At 40.3% G+C, this 25,900-nt stretch overlaps 1 protein-coding gene across 6 annotated transcripts in view; it reads right to left on the reverse strand.

Annotated features, from left to right (window-relative positions):
• CPSF2 (cleavage and polyadenylation specific factor 2) overlaps positions 1–25,900 on the reverse strand; it is a 47,797-nt gene that overhangs the window by 15,308 nt on the left and 6,589 nt on the right. For 5 of the 6 annotated variants that reach the window (XM_074393456.1, XM_039469225.2, XM_039469226.2 and 2 more), the window contains exons 3-9: positions 24,216–24,407; positions 19,693–19,852; positions 19,509–19,614; positions 18,898–19,027; positions 15,927–16,042; positions 11,665–11,852; positions 10,721–11,011 (exon numbers count right to left, since the gene is read on the reverse strand). In XM_074393456.1, coding sequence (XP_074249557.1) covers positions 10,721–11,011; positions 11,665–11,852; positions 15,927–16,042; positions 18,898–19,027; positions 19,509–19,614; positions 19,693–19,852; positions 24,216–24,364 — 1,140 coding nt within the window. In that variant the 5' untranslated portion in view covers positions 24,365–24,407. Of the gene's footprint in view, positions 1–10,720; positions 11,012–11,664; positions 11,853–15,926; positions 16,043–18,897; positions 19,028–19,508; positions 19,615–19,692; positions 19,853–24,215; positions 24,408–25,900 lie in introns of those variants that run through there. The other variant, XM_074393460.1, reaches the window with a different exon arrangement.

Raw genomic sequence — 25,900 nt, forward strand, 5'->3', positions numbered from 1 at the left:
GTCTCTACTAAAAATACAAAAAGTACCCAGGCATGGTGGCACGTGCCTGTAATCCCAGCTACTCAGGAAGCTGAGGCAGGAGAACCACCAGAACCCAGGAGGCAGAGGCTGCAGTGAGATTGCGCCATTGCACTCCAGCCTGAGCGACAGAGCAAGACTTTGTATCAAAAAATATATAAAAATAAATAATACAAATAAAACCACATGGCAACATTAACAGAGTCTTACAAAACAAAGAAAAAAAAATTACATTTTCCAAAGCAAAAAAAGACAGTAAGAATGGCATTATTTTATTTTTTGGAGACAGGGTCTTGCTCCATTGCTCAAGCTGGCGTGCAGTGGTGCAATCAAAGCTCACTGCAGCTCAATGTTCCAGGCTCAAGCAATCCTCCCACCTCACCCTTCTGAGTAGCTGGGACTACTACAAGCACCCACCACCACGCCCAGCTAATTTTTGGGTTTTTGTTTTTGTTTTTTTTTTTTGGTAAAAATGGGGTCTTGCCATATTGCCCCAGCTGGTCTCAAACTCCTGGGGTCAAGCAATCTGCCCTCCTCAGCCTCCCAAAGTGCTGGGATTACAGGCATGAGCCATTGCACCTGGCCTGTAGGATTATTTTGTATTTTTGCAAATCTCTTTAATGTCTAGCTCAACCAAAGACAGCTGGATTCTCACATTTGCTTCTCCATTCACTCTCTTGCAATATGTTGTTTTGGTTAAAGTATACGAAGAAAATTCAGGCTTACAGACATGTAGAGTTGAAAAGGGAAAAATATGTAATTAGTTCTTTCATGAATATTATTCCTTGATACTACATTAAAACTCAGAAAGTGGTTGTTTCTTAAAGATTAGTTTTAATGTAGAATCTGAAACCATACCAATAGATTTTCTGTACTGTGTTACATTAGATTTTTTTTGATGCATCCACACTTTGTGGGTTTTTTTGTTTTTTCTTTTTTTGAGACAGGGTCTTGCTCTATTGCCTACGTGAGTACAGTCATGTGACCACTGCTCACTGTAGCCTCAAACTCCCAGTTCAGGCAACCTTCCCACCTCCCAGCCTCTTAAATAGCTGGGACCACAGATGTGCACCAACATACCCAGCTAATTTTTTATTTTTTGTAGAGACAAGGTCTCACTATGTTATTCAGACTAGTCTTGAACTCCTGGACTCAAGCCATCCTCCTGCCTCAGCCTCCCAAAGTTCTCAGATTATAGGAGTGAGCCACTGTGCCCACCCTGTATCTTAAACTTTGAATGGATCTTTTAATTTGTGTATTATTTTATGACATAATTAATTGGTTATTTGGAAAATACTCGTTCACCAAGTTATCCAGATCTTACAAACATTGACAATATTTTTTAAATCACATTTACAAATATCACCACCAATCTTATCAAAAGTCTTTTCAAAAGTTTAAGTTGTCAATGTCAGTACTGGGTATAAGTTTTCCAAAATTCTAATTTTCATTTGAAAGTTAGAATTTTATCAGATTTAAGCCAACAAATGCTGTCAATTGTTTTCTTTAGAGTGTCAGGCTCAGTTTATTAATTTTCAGGAAAATGTCTGCCAAACACCCAAATCTGAGTAACTCTGTCATTATTTCACATAAAAATGGTGTCCCAGACTGGGCACAGTGGCTTATGCCTGTAATTCTAGCACCCTGAAAGCCGGAGGTGAGAGGATTGCTTGAGGCCAGTTCAAGACCACTATGGGCAACATAGCAAGACCCAGTCTCTACAAAAAATAATTAAAAATTAGCCAGATGTGGGGAAACACACCTGTAGTCCTAGCTGGTAGGAAGGCTGAGGCAAAAGGGTCACTTGAACCCACAAGTTCAAGGATGTAGTGATATGATTGTGTCCCTGCACTCCAACTTAGGCAACAGAGACCCAAACTCAAAAAAAAACAAAAAAAGGTGTTCCCAGAAAAAAAAGTGGCTAGTTTAACTCATGACTCAAATAAACATACAAGTGTTTTTCTTGGAAACAGCCATTATGCTTTAGTACACAACACAAGTTCTTTATTAATACTTCCCATCTCGCCACCCAAATTATTTTTCAAAAACTTTTACTAAAAGAACTTAGTAACTTTTATTACTTAGTAACTTTTACTACTCCATTAAGGAATTTTTTTTTTCTTTTTTGTAGAGACAGGGTCTTGCTATGTTGCCTGGACTAGTCTCAGACTCCTAGCCTCAAGCAATCCTCTCCCACCTCAGCCTCCCAAAGTGCTGGGATTACAAGCATAAGCTAGTACGTCTGGTCCCTCAAAGACATTCTCTTTAAAATTTCTTTTGTTTAATATACATTTATACTTTGTAGCGACAGAGTCTCGCTATGTTGCCCAGGCTGGTCTCAAACTCCTGGCCTCAAGTGATCCTCCCACTTCGGCCTCCCAAAGTGTTGGGACTATAGGCATGAGCCACTATGCTCAGCCTCTCACGGATATTCTTTTTTTTTTTTTGAGACAGAGTCTTGCTCTGTTGCCAGGCTGGAGTGCAGTGGCACAATCTCGGCTCACTGCAACCTCTGCCTCCCGGGTTTAAGCAATTCTCCTGCCTCAGCCTCCCGAGTAGCTGGGATTACAGGCGCGTGCCACCATGCCCAGCTAATTTTTGTATTTTTAGTAGAGACAGGGTTTCGCCATGTTGGCCAGGATGGTCTTGATCTCTTGACCTCGTGATACGCCCGTCTCGGCCTCCCAAAGTGCTGGGATTACAGGGGTGAGCCACCATGCCCGGCCTCTCAAGGATATTCTTAAGTGGAAGTAGCACTTCTTTTTTTAAATGACAAGTGTATGGTGGTGAAAACTGCAGTGACTACTAGTGGAGTTTCAGGCCAAGATGCAAGCACTTTATGCATCACTGATCTTACTCATCTATAACATAGGCACAGTGAAAAGGCAAATATCATCTGACCAGTATTACCAAAAGCAGTTTTGGCCTTATGGACTCCCTGAAAGGGTCTCCCAAGGGTCATTAAACCACACTTTTGAGAAGCACTAGATTAAATAATCACAGTACACATATACAATGTACTATCATAAAATTACTAAAAAGCATTCATTTATTTATTCAAAAACATTTAAATGTTTATAATATACCGGGCACTATGAAAGGTAGACCCATATCTTCTTACATTCTTCAAGGACTCAAGTGAAAATACAAGTCTCAGAATACATGAAATATGTGATAATTTGGTCCCATCTCTCTATTTTTTTTTTTTTTTTTGAGATGACGTTTTGCTATGTTGCCCAGGCTGGCCTCAAACTCCTGGGCTCAAGCGATCCTCTTGCCTCAACAGCTGGGACTACAGCCACATGCCACCATACCTTGCTCCCAGCTTTTTTCAAAAACAAAAATAAAAACCAGATATTAGTATATCAATAAGAAAAAAAAAACAGAATATATATGCTTCAAAAATGTCAACAGTCATGACAATTAAATGCAGTATGTAGTCGTGACCTGGACAAAAAAGGTAAGGGTAATTATAAAGGACACTGTGGTAATCGGTAAAAGGTGAATGTTGAAGTGGGTCACTGGGTAAAATGGTAGTATGGTGTTTATTTCCTGATTTCAGTGGATGTAAAATGGTTTTGCTGGAGACTGCCCTTGTTTTTAGGTAACACACACTGGCAATGCTTAGAGGTAATGATGAAATATTTGTATTTTTTCTTCAAATGGTCCAGAAAAAATAATATTGTGTCTGTGGATATACAAGTGAAAAGCAAATCCATTAAAATGTTGACAGCTGGGGCCGGGCACGGTGGCTCAAGCCTGTAATCCCAGCACTTTGGGAGGCCGAGGCGGGTGGATCACAAGGTCGAGAGATCGAGACCAACCTGGTCAACATGGTGAAACCCCGCCTCTACTAAAAAAACAAAAAATTAGCTGGGCATGGTGGCACGTGCCTATAATCCCAGCTACTCAGGAGGCTGAGGCAGGAGAATTGCCTGAACCCAGGAGGCGGAGGTTGCGGTGAGCCGAGATCGCGCCATTGCACTCCAGCCTGGGTAACAAGAGTGAAACTCCGTCTAAAAAAAAAAAAAAAAAAAAAAAAAATGTTGACAGCTGGGGAATCTAAGTAGAATATATTTGTAGCTTTTCTGTTAAGTTTGAATTTTTTTCAAAATTGAAAGTAATGAAAAAAGGGGAATCTCTCTGAAACTATTCTGGTTCAGGGGCTGCCCGGTGGGGTAAGAGAAGGGAAGACAAGTAAAAACAAAAAAATCAAGCCAAAATGAGATGATTTTCATGTAGAAAATAAACAGGTGATTTAACCGTTTAAGGCCAGGAGCAGTGGCTCACACCTATAATCCCAGCACTTTGGAAGGCCAAGTGGGAGAACTGTTTGAGGCCAGTAGTTCAAGACCAGCCTTGGCAACACAGCAAGATCCCATCGCTATAATTTTTTTTTTTTTTTTAATTAGCTGGGCATAGTGTCACATGCCTGCAGTGCTAACTACCTGGGAAGCTATAAGCAGGAGGAGCACTTGAGTACAGGAGTTCAAGACTACAGTGAGCTATTATCATACAACTGTACTCCAGCCTGGGTAACAGGACATGACATGACCCTGTCTCAAAAAAAAAAAAAAAAAAAGTTAAAATAAAAAAATGAATAACATGTTTATATCTGGCATCCCACATTTGCCTACTATCTTATTTGAAAATAAGCTTCATTTAGAAAATAGTGGGTTTTGGCCAGACGTGGTGGCTCACGCCTGTAATCCAAGCACTTTGGAGGCCAAGGCGGGCGGATCACCTGAGGTCCAGAGTTCAAGACCAACCTGACCAACATGATGAAACCCCGTCTTAAAAAAATAATAATAGGCCGGGCGCGGTGGCTCACACCTGTAATCCCAGCACTTGGAGAGGCCGAGGCGGGTAGATCACAAGGTCAAGAGATTTAGACCATCCTGGTCAACATGATGAAACCCCGTCTCTACTAAAAATACAAAAAAATTAGCTGGGCATGGTGGCACGTGCCTGTAATCCCAGCTATTCAGGAGGCTGAGACAGGAGAATTGCCTGAACCCAGGAGGCGGAGGTTGTGGTGAGCCGAGATCGCGCCATTGCACTCCAGCCTGGGTAACAAGAGTGAAACTCCGTCTCCAAAAAAAATAAAATAATAATAATAATAATAATAATAATAATAATAAAGAAAAAAGAAAATAGTGGGTTTTCTTGCAGTTAGCAACTTACATAGATGCCTTTTACCCAAAAATAATCTTTAACAACGTATTTATCTCTCTGATTTAGTTTATGCCTGTTGCTATAATACATTTTGCTCTCCATCTTGTTTTTCATTTAAAATATGTAAGATTAATAGCTTATTCAGAAACAGATTTCTAGAACAACCAACTCTAAAATATTTTTCTTCCCACTCCTCACCATATTATCTCCAACTTACTCCTTTTTCTCATTCAAAACTACTCCAACCTATTAATCCTTATTCGTTTATCATTTCTGTTTTCTAAATGAGTAAGACTTGATTTAGAAGGGCATCGGACACAGATGAAAAAATACCATACTTAGCAAACTTTTCTTATCTAGCACAATCAGAAATCTGGTTTATTCCGTATTCACTTTTTTGATCATCCATGAATGAAACCAATACACTCATTGAGGGCTTCCAATATGTCAGGCACTGTTCTGGGCGCTAGGGATACCAAAACACAAGGCCTTTTTCTCACGGAATTCATATTGCAGTTGATGGTGGGAAGAGGAAGACAACAAACAAGGAATACATCAGGTGGTGACAAGTGCTAGGAAAAATAATTAAAGTAAGGTGATGGGCAGCTAAACCAGGCAGGTATTTTAAATCTGCAGTCAGAGACCTACCTGAGGGAGTAGACCTCAGGTTTAACCTGAGACCTGAATGACCAGGAACCAGCCACATGCAAAGTCAGGAAAGAACATTATAGGCAGAAGAACAGCTAGTGCAAAGATCCTGATGCACTGTAGGGCATAGAGAAAGTAGAATAAGCTAAGGTCAAAAGGGAGGTGGGGATTAGATCATGTGGGATCTCAAAAGCCTGTTAAGTAGCATGGATTTTATCCAAAGAGAAGAAGGAAGGCTTTGGAGCCATTTAAGCAAGTGAATGACATGAAATGATGAATGTTTAAAAGATCTCTGGGAGTTGCTATCCAATAGGTAGAGTTTCAGTTTTGCTACATGAAAGTTTCAGAGATCTGTCATACAACAATGTACATATAGTTAACACTTCTACAGTGTACACATAAAAATGGTTAAGATAGTGAACTGCATGTGTTTTTGTTTGTTTTTTTTGGGACAGAGTCTCTCTCTGTCACCCAGGCTGGAGTGCAGTGGAACCATCCAGTCTCACTGCAACCTCCACCTCCCAGATTCAAATGATTCTCCTGCCTCAGCCTCCCAAGTAGCTGGGATTACAGGTGCACACCACCATACCTGGCTGTGTATGTGTTTTTCACCACCAAAAAAAACAGACCTCTTCATCTGCTGTGAGAAGAAAGGATTAAGGGAGTAAAAAAGTAAAAACATATCAGCTTAGGAAACATAATGTGACTCAATCTCTACAAGAAATTTTAAAATTAGCTGGTCATGGTAGTGTGTGCCTGTAGTGCCTGCTCAGGAGCTGAGGTGGAAGGACAGTTTGAGCTCAGGCGGGCAAAGCCACAGTGAGCCATGATCACGCCACTGCACTCCAGCCTGGGTGACAGAGTGAGACCCTGTCTCAAAAAATAAACAAACAAAAAATGTAGAAATAGAAAAGCCAGTTAGGAAACTACTGCATTAAGTCCAGGCAAGTCCATTTAGCATGGGCTAGGTAGGATAACCATGGTGGAGAGAGAAGAGCTGACAAATTTAGAATATGTCTGGAAGATTTGCTGATGGATTGTGAAGTTTAAAGAAAAATGAAAAAATAAGCTGTAATAATCTGTGTATTACAAGTCAAGACAGTATCTGCCCTTTCAGGGGAGGGAAGGAGGGTCAGAGGGGGGATTGTGGGGTGCTGGTGATATTCTATTTCTTTTTTTTTTTTTTTTTTTTTGAGACGGAGTTTCGCTCTTGTTACCCAGGCTGGAGTGCAATGGCACGATTTCGGCTCACCGCAACCTCCGCCTCCTGGGTTCAGGCAATTCTCCTGCCTCAGCCTCCCGAGTAGCTGGGATTACAGGCACGTGCCACCATGCCCAGCTAATTTTTTGTATTTTTAGTAGAGACGGGGTTTCACCATGTTGACCAGGATGGTCTCGATCTCTTGACCTCGTGATCCACCCACCTCGGCCTCCCAAAGTGCTGGGATTACAAGCTTGAGCCACCGCGCCCGGCCGATATTCTATTTCTTTTTTATCATTTCTATTTTTTATTTTAGTTGGCTCTGCCCAACATGCTACAAAAAATATTCTATTTCTTAATCAGGGTACAGGCTAGACAGGTATATTCAATTTGTGAAAATTCATCATGCTATACACTTAACGTACATTTCAGTATATATTATACTTCAATGAACATTTTTTAAATTTCCAGATTTTTGGCTTGAATATGTGGGAAGTGCTGCATTCTCTAAGACAGAACAGTATTGGGAGTAGAAAAGAGTAAAAATTGTTTCAGATGTATCAAGTAGAGGGAAAAACTGACAGATAATGAAGACAGGCGGGATAACTGCAAAAGAAATATTGCTAAGAAAGTGAGCAAGAAAAGGTTCCTGAGCATCAGCGTTAGTCATTAAAAAGATCAAAAACTTAACACTTGATGTTTTGGCTGTTTCTCATTTTCTTAGCATGCCTCTGAACATCATTTCCTACTTTTTTCCAAACTTAAATCATTTTTCTTTTACTAATTCCTCAAATGGTTTATTAGACCTAACTGAATTTCTAGTAATTAAAATTTTCAAATTCAGTATTTCATGCCTGATGAAATCGTTTCAAGTACTTGAGTTCTTTTAACTTTGTATTTCTAAGCTACTAAATAACCCCAAAGACACCATTTTACTTTCCTATACTTGCTCAAAATCCTTGCTCAACAATTCTGTACTTACAGTACACGTATCTCAGATTTTAGATACTGATGTTATGCTTTTCTCAAGTAGAGTTGGAAGACAGATAACCCTACCACATAGCTTTTAACGAACTAAACCTTCCTTAAAATGACTGCTAAGGGCCAGGTGTGGTGGTTCATGTATAATCCCAGCATTCTGGAAGGTGGAATGGCATGGGGTGGGGGTAGGGACAGCTTGAGCCTAAGAGTTTGAGGTTACAGTGAGCTATGATGGCATCACTGCACTCTAGCCTGGGTGACAAGAGTAAGAATCTGTCTCTAATTAAATAATTAAATGAGTGCTACAGCCGGGGACGGTGGCTTACACCTGTAATCCCAGCACTTTGGGAGGTCAAGGCTGGTGGATCATGTGAGGTCAGAAGTTCAAGACCAGACTGGCCGAAATGATGAAAACCCTGTTGCTACTGAAAAAAAAAAATTCAGAAATTAGGTGGGTGTCATGGCGGGCACCTGTAATCCCAGCTACTCGGGAGGATGAGGCAGGAGAATTGCTTTAACCCTGGAGATGGAGGCTGCAGTGTGAACCAAGATTGTGCCATTGCACTCCAGCCTGGGCAACAGAGTGAGACTGTGTTTCAAAAAAAAAAAAAAAAAAAAGAGTGTTACAAAAACAAAATGAGAAGCAGCTTTATGATACTGCTTTATGTTAAAGCTTTATGTTAAGGTTTAGTCACCTAAATCTTTGCACAACTCTGGCAGTTATTAACCATCCTATTATATCAATTGCTACAAACTTTAATGATATACTAGTTTTTAAAAAACCGACAGATTTGATGGGCTGGTTATTAAGCAAATGATCTTTGGGTATATTGGTCATTGAGCTAATTGTCTGGTTCCTATAACAGGAGATAAGGCAGCAAATGCAGATGCAGAATCAAGTTAGTAAACTTAGTGGTGGAAAGATAAAGGAATTCCTGACTTCCATGTTAAGTTTGAGACAAGATCATGTGCTATGAATGAAGGCTAAGAATGAGCTGTGGGATGTTTGAGGAGAAAGAAGATATAAAATTGCCTTACCATGAGAAAGGGAACATCCTACCGAATGCTGAGCACTGGTGTAGGGTCCCCTTTTGAGGTGAAGTAATGAATGTGAAAACAAATCTGTATGTACCACAGTGTTTAACTTCAGTAACATAAAGCTGCTAAGTACAGGCACAAACCAAGCAAATGGTTTAACTAAGGTCAAAGCCTTTCCAGATGACTAAAATAAAAGTGTAAGAAAGTTAAAGGTATTTGCAAAATTATGATTAATTATGGACTACTGACTTTAAGGCTGGAAGGATGATGGACAGTAAAAGGTGAGGTTCATGAACTGAAAGTGCCAATGGAACCGAAAAGTTGTTGTCATGGGAATAATAGGGAAAGTCAACTGTAAATTCAGAATGGGATGCTCGAGGTGGAGATCTGGAGACTGTTTAGCCATAAGAAGGTTTCAGGTATAACCACAGGAGCAGACAACATGATAGCAGGAATGAGGTAAAATGAAGGAAAAGATTAAGAAATAGGGTGTCAAGTAACTGAGAATTGGACAGATTGTACACATGAATGCTAAAGTCAACGAGAATGAAGTCCTAAATACCAGTGGACAGGACTACTGTCAGTCAGGGTTAAATGTCACCAATGAGTAAAAGAATGACCAAGAGATCATTAAATGTCAGAAACAAGGATGTGGCCAGCATATCAGCAGGTCTGAAGGCAAAAACTGCAAACAGAAGATTAATAGCTAGGAAGCTGCAATACAGAACAAGGAAGACATGTACTTCACTCAAAGTACATGAAACATAGAAAGAGTACTTACCTCAGGGAGCTACAGGATAAAAACGTCCTTAGGAAACAGTTTGATTTAAATTAAGCAAGAGACAGGAAAGGAACCTTTCAGAGATTGAGAAAACATTGTATATGCTTACCCTCTGGGTAAACTAGAAGGGTACCAAGGAAGAGTTTAAGAAAGAGAGCTTCTTTTGAGACCACTCACGGCAACATAAGACGACAACATCTCTATACAAAAAATATGAAGCCCTGTCTCTACCAAAAATACAAAAATTAGCCAGGCATGGTGGCACGTGCCTGCAGTCCGAGAAGGCTGAGGCAGGAGAATCGCTTGAGCCCGGGGGCAGAAGCTATATTGAGCCGAGATCACACCACTGCACTCCAGCCTGGCGACAGAGCTTGAAGACTCCATTTCGAAGAAAAAAAAATTGCCAGACATGGTGGCACATGTCTGTAGTCTCATCTACTTGGGAGGCTGAGACAGGAGGATCCTTTAAGCCCAGGAGTTTGAGGCTGCATGGATCTATGATAGCACCGCTGCACTCTAGACTAGGTAACAAAGCAAGACCCCATCTCAAAAAAGAAGAATGAGAATCTCCAGTTAAGGAGCTCTGAAATTTATGCTATTAAAGGCTCTCTTCTACAGTAATTTTTTTTTTTAGAGATGGGGTGGTGGGTGTTGCTATGTTGCCCAGGCTGACCTCAAATTCCTGGGTTCAAGTGATCCTTCCAACTCACTAAGTAGTTGGTACTACAGCACACACCACTGCTCCTGGCTCTCAAGAGTAATTCTGATAAAAATCCTAAAACAACTCCAAGTTTTATTTTTGGTCACTATTTTTCACACATCATGCATAATGTTTCCCCCAAACAGTTGTAAAATAAAGTTCACATGCAAGTGCTTACCTCTATTTCTGTAATTTTTTCAGAAGGATTATCAATTAGGAAACGTGCTAAAGTGCCAGGAGTAGTTCTGTAAGTTAGGATGATTGAGTTTTTAGGGTCCTGACACCACTGAATAAAGAGATCCCTTGAAAATCCACATTCCAGGTCAGGTTGGCTGGCAAGTACAACTTTAGGGCTAGGTACCCGGGCCAAGTCAGAAAGACCATGACATAAAGAGAGATGGCGAAACTGAAACGGATTATTTCTTTTGTCTTCAAAACATCTCATCAATTTATCACTCATCCATTCTACCTAATATGGGAGGGAAAGATGACAATAATTATAAATACTACATTATAACTTCAATATATTATCTAATAGTCAAGGAACTTAAGTTCTATCTTTTACCCCTACTGGTTGCTTAAATTTGTACTGTTTTGACAAGAAGCTTATTTTCTACTTCCATTTCCCTTTAGATTCTCCCACTCTAGTTTTCATCCACCCAAAAACCAATTTTGCATTATATTTCACGTATAAATCACCTTAAACCTTTTTGAAAAGGCAAGGTATATGTTCTCAGTGAAAACCTTACTCCCAGAGACTGCTATTTCAAGGCAATGAGCTTATTTAAAAGAAAGAACAATGAATTCTAACATGTATATGCTATGATGTAAGTTCTATTTTTGTCCCCATTTTACAGATTGAGATACTAAGAGTTAGAAGAGAAGCAATTTGCCTAATCTTTAAAACAGGGACAAAAATAAAAACTACTTAACAGAATATATAGGGATTAAATGAAATAATACATTTAAAGCACACAGAACAATAAATAACGGCAAGTTACCACCATTATTAACAATCTCTTCAAGAGAAAAATAAAATCCAAAACAATTAAGACATTCACTTTCAGGGACCCAATCACTGTCTCAAACTTCTTTATTACAAGTGATAACATGAAAACAAACCTGGGACTTAGAAAACTCCACCACATTATAACTGACATTATTCAGGAGTGCCAATGAGTAAACACCCAATCCTGCATCTTTAGTTCTCCAAATCTGATCCAGAAGTTGAGCAAGTTCCAAAACTCTGCCTGCTGTGTCCACCGCTATTAAAACATTTCCATCACCTCGAAGTGTTTCCAGGACATTTGCTAGAAAACAAGAATGTAAAATCCCTATAGTACATAATAGTATCTTACAAAACTAAATTTCATCTCCCTTTTTTAATTAGAAAGACTGTAATTTACAAATAAACAACTACACTAAGCCAGATACTAAATGAAAGAATTTTGTTCAGGTCATTACAACTGCTTTTAACTCTGCTGAATATCTCTTCATATATTCAGTGTCAGTAACTCTCAATCTTTTTTCATTGAAAAATTATAAATCAGTAGTCCTCAACACTTTATACATCATAATACACATAGAAAATGGTGTATCACTGGGGAAATTCTATGACTAGGCCAAATGTAACCAGCCTGGTGTTTCCGGGCTGCCCTGGTCTCACCTATCCACCCCAATGAACTTTGTTATGTTGAATTCCCAAATTTATATACACACATATACACATTCACATAATTATAATATGGTCATCCCTCAGTATCCATGGGTACTAGCCCTGGGACCCCCCACAAATACCAAAACCATCAGATGCCCAAGTTCCTCATATAAAATGGTGGCCAGGCATGATGGCTCACACCTGTAATCCCAGCTCTTTGGGAAGTCAAGGCAGGAGGATGGCTTGAGCCCAGGAGTTCAAGACCAGCCTGGACAACATAGGGAGATTATGTCTCTATAAAAATAAAAAAAACTAGCAGGCACCATGGCTCATGCCTGTAGTCCCAGCACTTTGGGAGGCCAAGGCAGGCGGATCACAAGGTCAGGAGATCAAGACCATCCTGGCTAACACAGTAAAACCTCATCTCTACTAAAAATACAAAAAACTGGCCGGGCGCAGTGGCTCATACCTGTAATCCCAGCACTCTGGGAGGTGGAGATGGGTGGATCATGAGGTCAGGAGATCAAGACCATCCTGGCTAACATGGTGAAACCCCATCTCTATTTAAAAATAAGTAAATAAAAATAAAAATACAAAAATAAAAAAAATTAGCTGGCATGGTGACATGCACCTATAGTCCCAGCTACTCATAGGAGGCTGAAGCAGGACAATCACTTGAACCCAGGAGGTGGAGGCTGCAGTGAGCCGAGATCTCACCACCGCACTCCAGCCTGGGTGACAGAGTAAGACTCCATCTCAAAAAAAAGAAAAATTAGCCAGGCGTGCTGGCACACACCTGTGGTCTTAGCTATGTGGGAGACTGCTTGATCCAAGGAGTTTGAGGCTGTAGAGAGTTGTGATTGTACCACTACACTCCAGCATTTACAACAGAGAGAGACATTGTCTAAAAAAAAAAAAAAAGTATCTGCATATAACCTATGTACATACTCCCATGTACTTTAAATCATCTCTAGATTGCTTATGATAACTAATACAATGTAAATGCTATGCAAATGGCTGTTACACTGTATTTTTTACTTATTTTAAATTATTATGTTATCATTTTATATTGTTTTTTCAAACATTTTCAATCCAGTTAGCTGAATCTTCAGATGTGGAACAGCGGCTAGAGGGCCAACTATGTATAATACACAGTTTGTATGTATGTATCCCTATAGAATAAAATATAGATCATAGTCCCTTCTAAGAAGTGTATCTTTATGGATTTCCTTGCTCTATATGAAAATCCCCTTGGAAATATGTGATAAAACTGAACTTTAGCAAAAATAAGAATTAAAGAGCTGCTATTTTTTTTTTGTTTTTTCTTCTTTTTAAGACAGGGTCTTGCTGCCACCCAGTCTGGAGTGCAGTAGTGTGATCATACCTCACTGCAGCCTCAACCCCCTTGCCTCACGCAATCCTCCCACCCCCACTTGCCAAGCAGCTGGAACTACGGGCCTATACCACCATGCCTGGCAAAAAAAACTTTTTTTTTTTTTTTTTTTTGAGACGGAGTTTCGCTCTTGTTACCCAGGCTGGAGTGCAATGGCACGATCTCGGCTCACTGCAACCTCCGCCTCCCGGGTTCAGGCAATTCTCCTGCCTCAGCCTCCTGAGTAGCTGGGATTACAGGCACGCGCCACCATGCTCAGCTAATTTTTTGTATTTTTAGTAGAGACGGGGTTTCACCATGTTGACCAGGATGGTCTCGATCTCTTGACCTCGTGATCCACCCGCCTCGGCCTCCCAAAGTGCTGGGATTACAGGCTTGAGCCACCGCGCCTGGCCCACAGTGTATTATTAACAGTTATACTTTTAAAGTAGATAAACTAAAACAATGGTTGCAAACATGTTTAAAAATGGAATCGAATTTTCCCTGCTGAAATCCCATATAGCTTATTTAAAAAGAGTATAAGGCCGGGTACAGTGGCTCATGACTGTAATCCAGCACTTTGGGAGGCCTAGGCAGGCAGATCACCTGGGGTCAGGAGTTCAACATCAGCTGGCCAACATGGTGAAACCCGTCTCCACTAAAAATACTAAAATTAGCCAGGCATGGTAACACATGCCTGTAATCCCAGCTACTCGGGAGGCTGAGGCAGAAGAAACACTTGAACCCAGGAGGTGGCAGTTGCAGTGAGCCAAGACTATGCCACTGTACTCCAGCCTAGGCAACAGAGCAAGACTCCATGTTAAAAAAAAAAAAAAAGAATATAAGATGAAGCAAACAGCAATGGCCTACCTATATTAACAACACCCAAAAATTAGTGGACTATTTGTACCCTCATTTATCCATTTATCTCTTTGTTCATTTTCTTTTAGAGTGTATTTTTCTAATAGATTTGTATGAGGTCTTTATATATAGACATATGCCAGTGAGTGCCAGGGATAGCTAGCTATGTACTGACTGGCATAGAGAAGCCAATCTTTACATTCTTCCACAAAAGTAAATTCAAACCAGCTAAAGTTTCTTCTTATACAAATACTGATAATGACTTAATATTTTTTCAAAAATACTAAAGTTAATCAATCTCTTATGACCAAGAAAAGTGTTAAACAGAATAAATTGTCATTCCCGCTACCATGTATTTCCACAGCTCCTTAAAAAGGACATTATACATTCGGTACAACATTCACAATTCTGGGGACAGACATAGTAAAAGGCCACACTTCACCACTGTGCATTATATGCATTAAGAAACCTGTACTTGGCCAGGTGCGGTGGCTCACGCCTATAATCCCAACACTTTGGAGGTCGAGGCAGGAAAATCACGAGGTCAAGAGATCAAGACCATCCTGGCCAACATGGTGAAATCCCATCTCTACCAAAATACAAAAAAGTAGCTGGGCGTGGCGGCGTGTGCCTGTAGTCCCAGCTACTCGGGAGGCTGAGGCAGGAGAATTGCCTGAACCCGGGAGGCGGAGGTTACAGCGAGCCGAGATCACGCCATTGCACTCCAGCTCAGTGCCTGGTGACAGAGCAAGACTCTGTCTCAAAAAAAAAGAAAAGAGAAAAAAGAAACCTATATTTGGCCAGGTGCAGTGGCTCACACCTGTAATCCCAGCACTTTGGGAGGCTGAGGCAGGCAGATCACAAGGTCAGGAGTTTGAGACCAGCCTGGCCAACATAAAACCCCATCTCTACTAAAAATACAAAAATTAGCTGGGCATGGTGGTGCGAGCCTGTAGTCCCAGCTACTCGGGAGGCTGAGGCAGGAGAATCACTTGAACCCGCAAGATGGAGGCTGTGGCGGGCTGAGACTGCTCCACTGCACTCCAGCCTGGACAACAGAGCAAGACTCCATCTCAAAAAAAAAAAAAAGAAAAAAAAGAAAGAAACCTTTACTTGTGGCCAGGCGTGGTGGCTCACACCTGTAACCCCAGCACTTTGGGAGGCCAAGGCAGGCAGATCACCTGAGATCAGAAGTTCAAGACCAGCCTGGCCAACAAGGAGAAATCCCATCTCTACTAAAAATACAAGAATTAGCCAGGCATGACGGTACACACCTGTAATCCCAGCTACTCAGAATGCTGAGACACGAGAATCGCTTGAACCCAGGAGGTGGAGGTTGCAGTAAGCTGAGATCGCACCACTTCACTCCAGCCTGGATGACAGAGCAAGACCCCGTCTCAAAAAAACAAAAAACCTGTGCTTATATTCCCTAAAAATACAAAAAGTTACAAAATAATAATAATAAGAAGAAGAAGGACATTAAAGAATACATACTCAGAAGCTGCTCATCTCTCTGTTTTCTTCTAGGCTGCACATATGTAGCATTAAATGAATCTGTGATAAGTAAGGAGGGCCTGCTTAGCATTTCCAGGGAACATCCATTTAAATGGCTATAAGAAAGTTTAAGAACAGGAATATATCATTTCAAGTAAACAAAAATAGCTTCTCTTACTTAAAAAACAAGCAGCTTCATTTATAAGGTGTTCCATCCTTTAACTGTAAATTAGACATGCTCATTGATAAGAAATTTCTTATACTTCAAAAAAAGTAAAGAAGAAAATAAAAATCTTCCAGAGTACCATTACTCAGAGATAACTGATAACAATATTTTTGGTGTACACCCTTCTAAGCATATGTTTTTCTATGCACATATATATTTTTAATTTTTCTTTTCACCCTGCCTTATGGTACTAACATACATATGTATTTTGCAAAGGTGGTATCCCATATACATTCCTATATACTCAGTTCTATATCCTGGTTTGTACCCATGACACATAAATGTTTTTCTAAACTAAATGTTTAACAATTATAAAAACACTTTATTGTGTCTACACTGTATTTATTTGATCCTTTCCCTTTACTGATATTTAGGTCATTTATTTTTGCCATTATAATCTTTCAAAGAACATTTTTAAAAAAAGCTTCAATTACATTTCTGATTATTTCTTTAGGTCACACTCCTAGAAATGTATTGACTACAATACATAGTACTGCTAAAAGGCTTTCCAGAAATATTTAATCTTTTCCAGAAAAGTTCAACCAAAAAAACTAACCAACTCTACATACTTCCCTGAAGAAAGTCACTATTTAAAAATAATTTTGGTCTAGTGCAGTGGCTCACGCCTGTAATTCCAACACTTTGGGAGACCGAAGTGGGCAGATCATTTGAGCCCAGTAGCTCAAGACCAGCCTGGGCAACATGGTGAAACCTCATCTCACACAAAATAGCCAGGCATGGTAGAGCGCTCCTGTAGTCCTAGCTACTAAGGAGGCCAAGGTGGGAGGATCGCTTGAAGCTGGGAGGTTGAGACTACAGTGAGCAGTGACTGTGCCTCCAGCCTTGGCGACAGAGTGAGACTATGTCTCAAAAATAAATAAATAAAAATATCAATGAGAATAGTAATTTTAGGCCGGGCACGGTGGCTGACGCCTATAATCCCAGCACTTTGGGAGGCCGACGCCAGTGGAACATGAGGTCAAGAGATCGAGACCATCCTGGTCAACATGGTGAAACCCCGTCTCTACTAAAAATACAAAAATTAGCTGGGCATGATGGCGCATGCCTGTAGTCCCAGCTACTCGGGAGGCTGAGGCAGGAGAATTGCTTGAATCCAGGAGGCAGAGGTTGCGGTGAGCCGAGACCACGCCATTGCACTCCAGCCTGGGTAACAAGAGCAAAACTCCGTCCCCCCCAAAAAAAGAATAGTAATTTTAATGATATCTAATTTAAAAGATCATTTAAATTTTCTCTTTTTTGACTTTATAACTTTTGTTCATCTTGCAACTGGTATGTTTTTTATTTTTTATTAATCTTTTTCCTCTTTTTTTTTTTTTGAGACAGAGTCTCGCATTGTCACCCAGGCTGGAGTACAATGATGCAATCTTGACTCACTGTAACATCCAGCTCCCAGGTTCATGCAATTCTCCTGCCTCAGCCTCCCGAGTAGCTGGGATTACAGATGCACACCACCACACCTAGCTAATTTTTTGTATTTTTAGTAGAGACAGGGTTTCACTATGTTGGTCAGATTGGTCTTGAACTCCTGACCTCATGATCTGCACTCCTCAGCCTCCCAAAGTGCTAGGATTACAGGCATGAGCCACCGCACCCAGCCATTAATAAATTAATACCTGATCTTACATCTACATTATAAATTTTGGGGCAACTTGTTTCCTAGTTTGATTTTTTTTTTTATTTGTTGTTTCAGACATTTAAACCTGTATGTCATCAAATCTATCAAACTTTTCTTTTATAACTTGGTCCATTATCTCTATGCTTACAAAGTCTTTTCCAAATCAGAGCTCAGACTCACCAATATTGCTTCATCTCTATTTAGTACTAATCCATCTGAAATTTATTTTGCTATATAAAGACACGAATTGATTTTTTTTCAAAACGGTTGAATCCTTCATTACCATTTATTCACATAGCCATCTCTCATTAATCTAGTTATAAGTGTCTAAAATTCAGTCTGTTTCTCTTAAATATTTCAGATCCTCAGGCTACTGTAATGTAACACAAAATACCTATGAACTTAATGTGCAGATAAAACAAAATAAGCCTGTAAGAGACTAAACACCAAAATATTTTATAGTAATGCTCTGAATACCAAATAAAGTGTATAAAATAGTAATTAGCATTGTTCTCTCTCAAAGGAACTGACTTTGAACATACAGGGCAGTTACGTTAGACGGTAATTACATTACATGCAGGGCAACTCTTGTTATTAAAACCATCAGATCTCGTGAAATTGATTCACTATCACGAGAACAGCATGGGAAAGACCTGCCCCCATAATTCAGTCATCTCTGACTGTGTCCCTCCCACAACAAATGGGAATTATGGGAGCTACAAGATGAGATTTGGGTGGGGACACAGAGCCAACCCATATCACGTTACAAAACAAAAGAAGAACCCCATCCACAAAGTTTTGTTAAACAGGAGGTCAAGAACATATAATTTAGTATGTAAAAATTCATCTCCTTTGCAACATCTCCAGGGAGATATCTGTTTTGCAGAGTGTACACTTACATGTAAATTTTTTAAATCTCTTATGTCTCATACCAAACTTTTCCCCTTACTATGCAAATAATTAATTTTGAAAACATCCCCTATTTGATGCTTTTAAATTGCTCTAGATTTCTGGTTAAAAACAAAACAAAACTGTGTTTCTGATTTTCCCTCCAAAGAATAAAATAATACCAATTGCATTTCCTTTAGCTTTCGCCTTGATATACCTACATCTCCCTCTTGTGGTTAAAGTCAACTGCATAAACAATTTCTTCTTCTCCATCTTTGACTATTTTCCATATTGTTCCACCTATCATATGACCGGCTGGCAGAGGTGTGATAGACAGGCCATGTCCTTTACCTATGTCAACAAGATAATAATACTCAGATTTCTTTTACAACCCTAAAGAAAGGTTAGTTCAATAATAAACTCTTAATGTCCAATGCTGGAATTCAGTCATTTTCTACTGTGCTGCCATAGCACTTCATTTACCCCAATCACTACATTTAGCCATCTCAGCTACTCTGTCTCCTCAACCTAACTGTAAGCTCTAAGGAGGAAGAAATGGCCATGTTAACTTTTGCTTATTATACACAGTAAACACTAAATGAGTCTTAAGCTAAATATGAAAAGGCCTGAACTATTAAAGTTTTGTTAGCATTTATTCTGAAATTTTTCAAATTCAAATGGAAATTAAGAGTTCTGTATCAAGGCAGAATGTGCCAACTTATTTATTCTTCAGACCATAATGCCTACAATTTTCACTCCAAATTCTCATCAGTATTTTCCAGCAAGTTAAACCCCATTCGTTTAAATTTCCACTACTGGAAATTCTTTTTACCTTTCAAATTCACAATTTGAGAGAATTTTAGCTGCTGTATTTTATCAAAGGCTGCATCCACATCGTCTAATGTAAAGAGTGTAAAATCTTCTGTATTGTGTCGAGACTAAAAGAATAAAACAAATAAAGGTGAAAAATAACCACTGAAGGAGTGCTAGCAAATTTTTTAAATTGCTTAAATTACCTGATAAAGATCATACATGAACATCTGTCCCATTTTATAAACAGGAATGGTTGCATAGATAGCACAGTTCAGACCCAACTTTCCAACAGCATACGGGAGGGCACCAAGGTGGAGAGGATCGGGGTGAGACAACAGTACTGCATCAATCTGGTGAACATGCCTAGAGGAACACAATCCAAAGGACTACTTCTTGAATCTTTTTAAGGGTAAAGGCAGGATATTCAAAATTATTCACCAATTCTGGATTGAAGACTACGCTGGGGTAGAAGAGCAAAACTAAGACCTAAAATTATGATTACCTGTGAATTTCAATTATTACTACCTGTGCTCTGCATAGCTATAAAAACTGTGGTATAAGGCACACTTAAATATATGTTTGTAGACACATTTTAAAAAGAAGAAAAGGCCAGGTGTGATGGCACACACCTGTAATCCCAGCACTTAGGGAGGTCAAGGCAGGCAAATTGTTTGTGCTCAGGAGTTCAAGATTAGCCTGGGCAACATGGTAAAACACCATCTCTATTAAAAATCCTCCCCGTCCCCCAAAAATAGCCAGGTATAATGGCATGAGCCTGTAGTCCCAGCTACTCAGGGGGATGAAGTGGGAGGATCACTTGAGCACAGGAGATTGAGCTTGGTGAGATCACGCCACTGCACTCCAGCCTGGGTGACACAATGAAACCCTGCCTAAAAATAAAAACAAGAACAAAAACAAAATAGAACAGTAGATATCACAAATAAATTTATTTTTAATAGCTAACCTGCATACTATTTCTTTTTTTGAGACACAGTCTGGCTCTATTGCCCAGGCTGGAGTGCACTGGCATGACCTTGGCTCACTACAACCGTTGCCGCCCAGTTGAAGCGATTCTCCTGCCTGAGCCTTCCGAGTAGCTGGGATTACATGCACCCCCACCACCATACCTGGCTAATTTTTATATTTTTAGTAGAGAAGGGTTTCACCATGTTGGCCAAGCTGGTCTTAAACTCCTGACCTCAGGTGATCCCCTCCCAAAGTTATGAGATTATAGGCATGAGCCACACTGCACCCAGCCTTGCTTAATTCTTTTGTTTTTTTGATATGGAGTTTCACTCTTGTTGCCCAGGCTGGAGTATAATGGTGCAATCTCCGCTCATTGTAACCTCCGCCTCCAGGGTTCAAGTGATTCTCCTACGTCAGGCTCCCACATAGCTGGGATTACTAGCATGTGCCACCATGCTCAGCTAATTTTTGTAATTTCAGTAGAGGCGGGGTTTTTCCATGTTGGTCAGGCTGGTAACGAACTCCTGACCTCAAGTGATCTGCCGACCTCAGCCTCCAAAAGTAGTGGGATTATAGGCATGAGCTCAGCTTAGAATTTCAGAAATTATTACTGGTCGGGTACGGTGGTTCATGCCTGTAATTGCAGCACTTTGGGATGCAAGACGGGCAGATCACCTGAGGTCATGAGTTCAGGAAAGGCTGGCCAACATGGCGAAATCCCAACTCCACTAAAAACAGAAAAACTGGCTTGGCACGGTGGCTCACATCTGTAATCCCAGCACTTTGGGCGGCTGAAGTGGGCAGATCACCTGAGGTTGGGAGTTCCAACCAGCCTGACCAACATAGAGAAACCCTGTCTCTACTGAAAAGTAAAAAATTAGCCAAGTGTGGTGACGCATGCCTGTAATCCCAGCTACTTGGGAGACTGAGGCAGGAGAATAGCTTGAACGTGGGAGAAGGAGGTTGTGGTGAGCCAAGATCACGCCACTACACTCCAGCCTGGGCAACAAGAGTGAAACTCTGTCTTAAAAAAAAAAAAAAAAAAAAAGGCTGGGTGCGGTGGCTCAAGCCTGTAATCCCAGCACTTTGGGAGGCCGAGGGGGGGTGGATCACGAGGTCAAGAAATCGAGACCATCCTGGTCAACATGGTGAAACCCCATCTCTACTAAAGGTGCAAAAAATTAGCTGGGCATGGTGGCGCGTGCCTGTAATCCCAGCTACTCAGGAGGCTGAGGCAGGAGAATTGCCTGAACCCAGGAGGTGGAGGTTGCGATGAGCCGAGATCGCGCCATTGCACTCCAGCCTGGGTAACAAGAGTGAAATTCCGTCTCAAAAAAAAAAAAGTAGCCAGGCATAGTGGCCCATGGCAATAATCCCAGCTACTCGGGAGGCTGAGGCAGGAGAAATGTTTAAACCTGGGAGATGGAGGTTGCAGTGAGCTGAGATCGTGCCATTGCACTCCAGTTTGAGCAAGAAGAGCAAAACTTCATCTCAAAAAAAAAAAAACCACTTCAGAAATTATTAAAGATATTTATAGATTTATATGGCCACATATTTACAATAGATTTTTGTCCCACCTTTTTCGCATGGTAACCACAGACAGTTTTGCTAACTGAATGGTAAAACTTCAATTAATCAGGGAAGCATATGTTCTCATTGACATAAGAAATTATTCAGATGGTTTGGATTTTTTTTTTCCAAGTTCTAAAGTTTTAAAATATTTAAGTCCTTGGGCCAGGAGCGGTGGCTCACACCTGCAATCCTAGCACTTTGGAAGGCCAAGGCAGGCAGATCACAAGATCAAGGAGTTTGAGACCAGCCTGACCAACATAGTGAAACCCGTCTCCACTAAAAATACAAAATTTGTCCAGGCGAGTTGGCTCACACCTGTAATCCCAGCACTTTAGGAGGCTGAGGCGGGCGGGTAACAAGGTCGAGATCGGGACCATCCTGGCCAACATGGTGAAATCCCGTCTCTGCTAAAAATACAAAAAAATTAGCTGGGCATGGTGGCACACGCCTGTGGTCCCAGCTACTCGGGAGGCTGAGGCAGGAGAATCACTTGAACCCAGGAAGCGGAGATTGCAGTGAGCCGCGATTGCACCACTGCACTCCAGCCTGGTGACAGAGCAAGACTCCGTCTCAAAAAAATAAATAAATAAATAAAAATACAAATACAAAAATTAGCCAGGCACGATGGTGCATGCCTGTAATCCCAGCTACTCAGTAGGCTGAAGCAGGAGAATTGCTTCAACCAGAGAGGCAGAGGTTACAGTGAGCCAAGATCTTGCCAATGCACTCCAGCCTGGGTAACAAAGCAAAACTCTGTCTCAGGGAAAAAAAAAAAAAAAAAAAAAAAAAAAAAATATATATATATATATATATATATATATATATATATATATATACATAAAATTCTCGGGCCGGGTGCGGTGGCTCAAGCCTGTAATCCCAGCACTTTGGGAGGCCGAGGCGGGTGGATCACAAGGTCAAGAGATTGAGACCATCCTGGTCAACATGGTGAAACCCCGTCTCTACTAAAAATACAAAAAATTAGCTGGGCGTGGTGGCGCGTGCCTGTAATCCCAGCTACTCAGGAGGCTGAGGCAGGAGAATTGCTTGAACCCAGGAGGCGGAGGTTGCGGTGAGCCAAGATGGCGCCATTGCACTCCAGCCTGGGTAACAAGAGCAAAACTCCGTCTCAAATAAATAAATAAATAAATAAATAAATTAATTAATTAAATAAAATAAATAAATTCTCTTTTCTTGCAAAATTAGTGTAATACTGAAAACATAATTGGTTTATTTTATTTTATTTTTTTGGGACAGAGTCTTGCTCTGTTGCCAAGGCCGGAGTACAAGTGGTACAATCTCAGCTCACTGCAACCTCTGCCTCCCAGGTTTAAGCAATTCTCCAGTATTGGTGGTGGCGGTGTGGTGGTGCACGCCTATAGTCTGAGTAGCTGGGACTGCAGGTGTGCACCACCACACCAAGCTAATTTTTGTTATTTTTAGTAGAGTTGGGGTTTCACTATGTTGGCCAGGCTGTATCGCATGGTCATTCTGAGAACCAATTCACAATGTTTAGCATCAAAAGATGTAGAAAGTAGCCGGGCGCGGTGGCTCAAGCCTGTAATCCCAGCACTTTGGGAGGCCGAGGCGGGTGGATCACGAGGTCAAGAGATCGAGACCATCCTGGTCAACATGGTGAAACCCCGTCTCTACTAAAAATACAAAAAAAAAAATTAGCTGGGCATGGTGGCACATGCCTGTAATCCGAGCTACTCAGGAGGTTGAGGCAGGAGAATTGCCTGAACCCAGGAGGCGGAGGTTGCGGTGAGCCGAGATCGCGTCATTGCACTCCAGCCTGGGTAACAAGAGCAAAACTCCGTCTCAAAAAAAAAAAAAAAAAAAGATGTAGAAAGTAAACTAATGTGATCTGACTATAGAACTTTCACATGGAAAGTGTTTCATCTTCTCAAATTCTTAGGTATTCTTGTTCTCTCCAAAAATTAGCATGCAAAAATTTCTACTAAAATACATTAGCTTAAGATTTTGCTGAATTTCAACAAGCAAAGTTTTTAAGTCAATCAAAGCTTTACAAGTTAAAATGGTCACTATAGCTTTTTGGCATAAGTAAAATTAAGCCTTTTGCTATAAACTAGTATAAAAAGGCAGTATTTATCACATTGAAATGGTAATATAGTACAGAAAAGAAAATTGATTTAATAAAAACCTAAAATTATGAAATGTAACTTACTTCCTCAGGGAATCTATAATATCCATAGAAAAGTGTTCATCCCAGCCGCAGTCCAATAAAAATCTAAACTCATCAACTTGGAGAAGATAGCAAAGGGCAGATTCTTCTTGGACCCCAGAAAGGGTAGTTAATTTGATAATAGATGTCATTTTTTTTTTTTTTTTTGGTCCAGAGACAGCAGGCTAAAAGGATCTTTCAAAAGAAATGAAAACATAATTAAACATAAAAGCACAGTATGGCATATATAACAGACAAATTGATTAAAATTATTCCAAATATTTAAGTGCATAGAAATTCCATTAACACAAAAAGCAGTTCAAAGGCCCATTTCCATCATTGCCAAGTTTAAAAGCACAAACATCATCTTAGACACAATGAGTCCCTTAGTGGCTCCCCAGTGGGGTTTAATAAAAGGTAGTGAGGGGCCGGGCATGGTGGCTCACGCCTGTAATCCAAGCACTTTGGAGGCCAAGGCGGGCGGATCACCTGAGGTCGGGAGTTTAAGACGAGCCTGACCAACACGGTGAAACCCCGCCTTTAAAAAATAAAAAAAATAAAAATAAAAATAAAAGGTAGTGAATGTTGCAATTAAATAGGCCAATATATGAATCTACTCCTATGTCATTTGAAGCAAGTTAATTAACCTTTCCTCACCTATATATCTCAGTATATATATCAGTCTATAAAACATTAATATATATGTAAAAAGGATATTGAAGTATTTCAAATAATGTATAAATTACCCATAACAGATACTACTGCATCCAAGTTTCTCAATAAATAAATGTTTAGGAATTAATTATCTCATCCTTGAAGGTGAATTTGTTGCTTTTTATCTTGCTCTGTGATGGCACTGATTTCACTGTTATTACAATGATTAGTTTACATGCCTTTCTCTCCTATTAGTTAGACCAGTGGTCCTTGAGAATCTCGTAAAAACCTATGGACCTTCCCCTCTCCCCCCACCAACTCTCAACACATCAAAACAAAAAACAAGAGTACATACACATGTAGAAATTCACAAACTTTTCAGGAAGTTTAACATTAAGAACCCCTGCACTGGAATGTGAGCAAGTGAAAAACAGAGGTGGAATCTTATGTTTGCAACTCCCAAATAGAACCTGACGCACAATCAACATATATCCGATGGAATGCAAATTGGGATGCCTACTACATGTATTTCAGGAACATATAACATGAACACATTTATAGGCCAGGTACAGTGGCTCATGCCTGTGATCCCAGCACTTTGGGAGGCCGAGGCAGGAGTTTGAGACCAGCCTGGACAATGTAGTGAGACTCTGTCTCTACAAAATACTTAGTTCTCTATAATTGCTACTTATTTATTTACTTCCTTTGTCTATCATCTCTCCACCTGTGCCCACACGGCAATGTGGACTCCATGAAGGTAAAGACCTTCTCTATTTTGATCACAGTTACATTCCAGCGCCTTCACAGTGCCTAACAGACAGTGGTAGTAGATAAATTAAGAATGGGGCATGGCTAGTATTAAATAAGCTCATTGTCCTTAACACACTATAAACCAGAACCTATTTACATGTAGTTGCCCTTGCTTGGGAGAGCTCTCTTGATCCACTTTTGTATCCTTAGTACAAGAACACATACCTGCACATAGTGTTTGTTCAATAAATGTTGGTAAGCTAAAATTTAAAATATATTGACTC

Source organism: Saimiri boliviensis, chromosome 2 (assembly GCF_048565385.1).
Source record: "Saimiri boliviensis isolate mSaiBol1 chromosome 2, mSaiBol1.pri, whole genome shotgun sequence".
In the NCBI taxonomy this organism is placed as follows: domain Eukaryota; kingdom Metazoa; phylum Chordata; class Mammalia; order Primates; family Cebidae; genus Saimiri; species Saimiri boliviensis.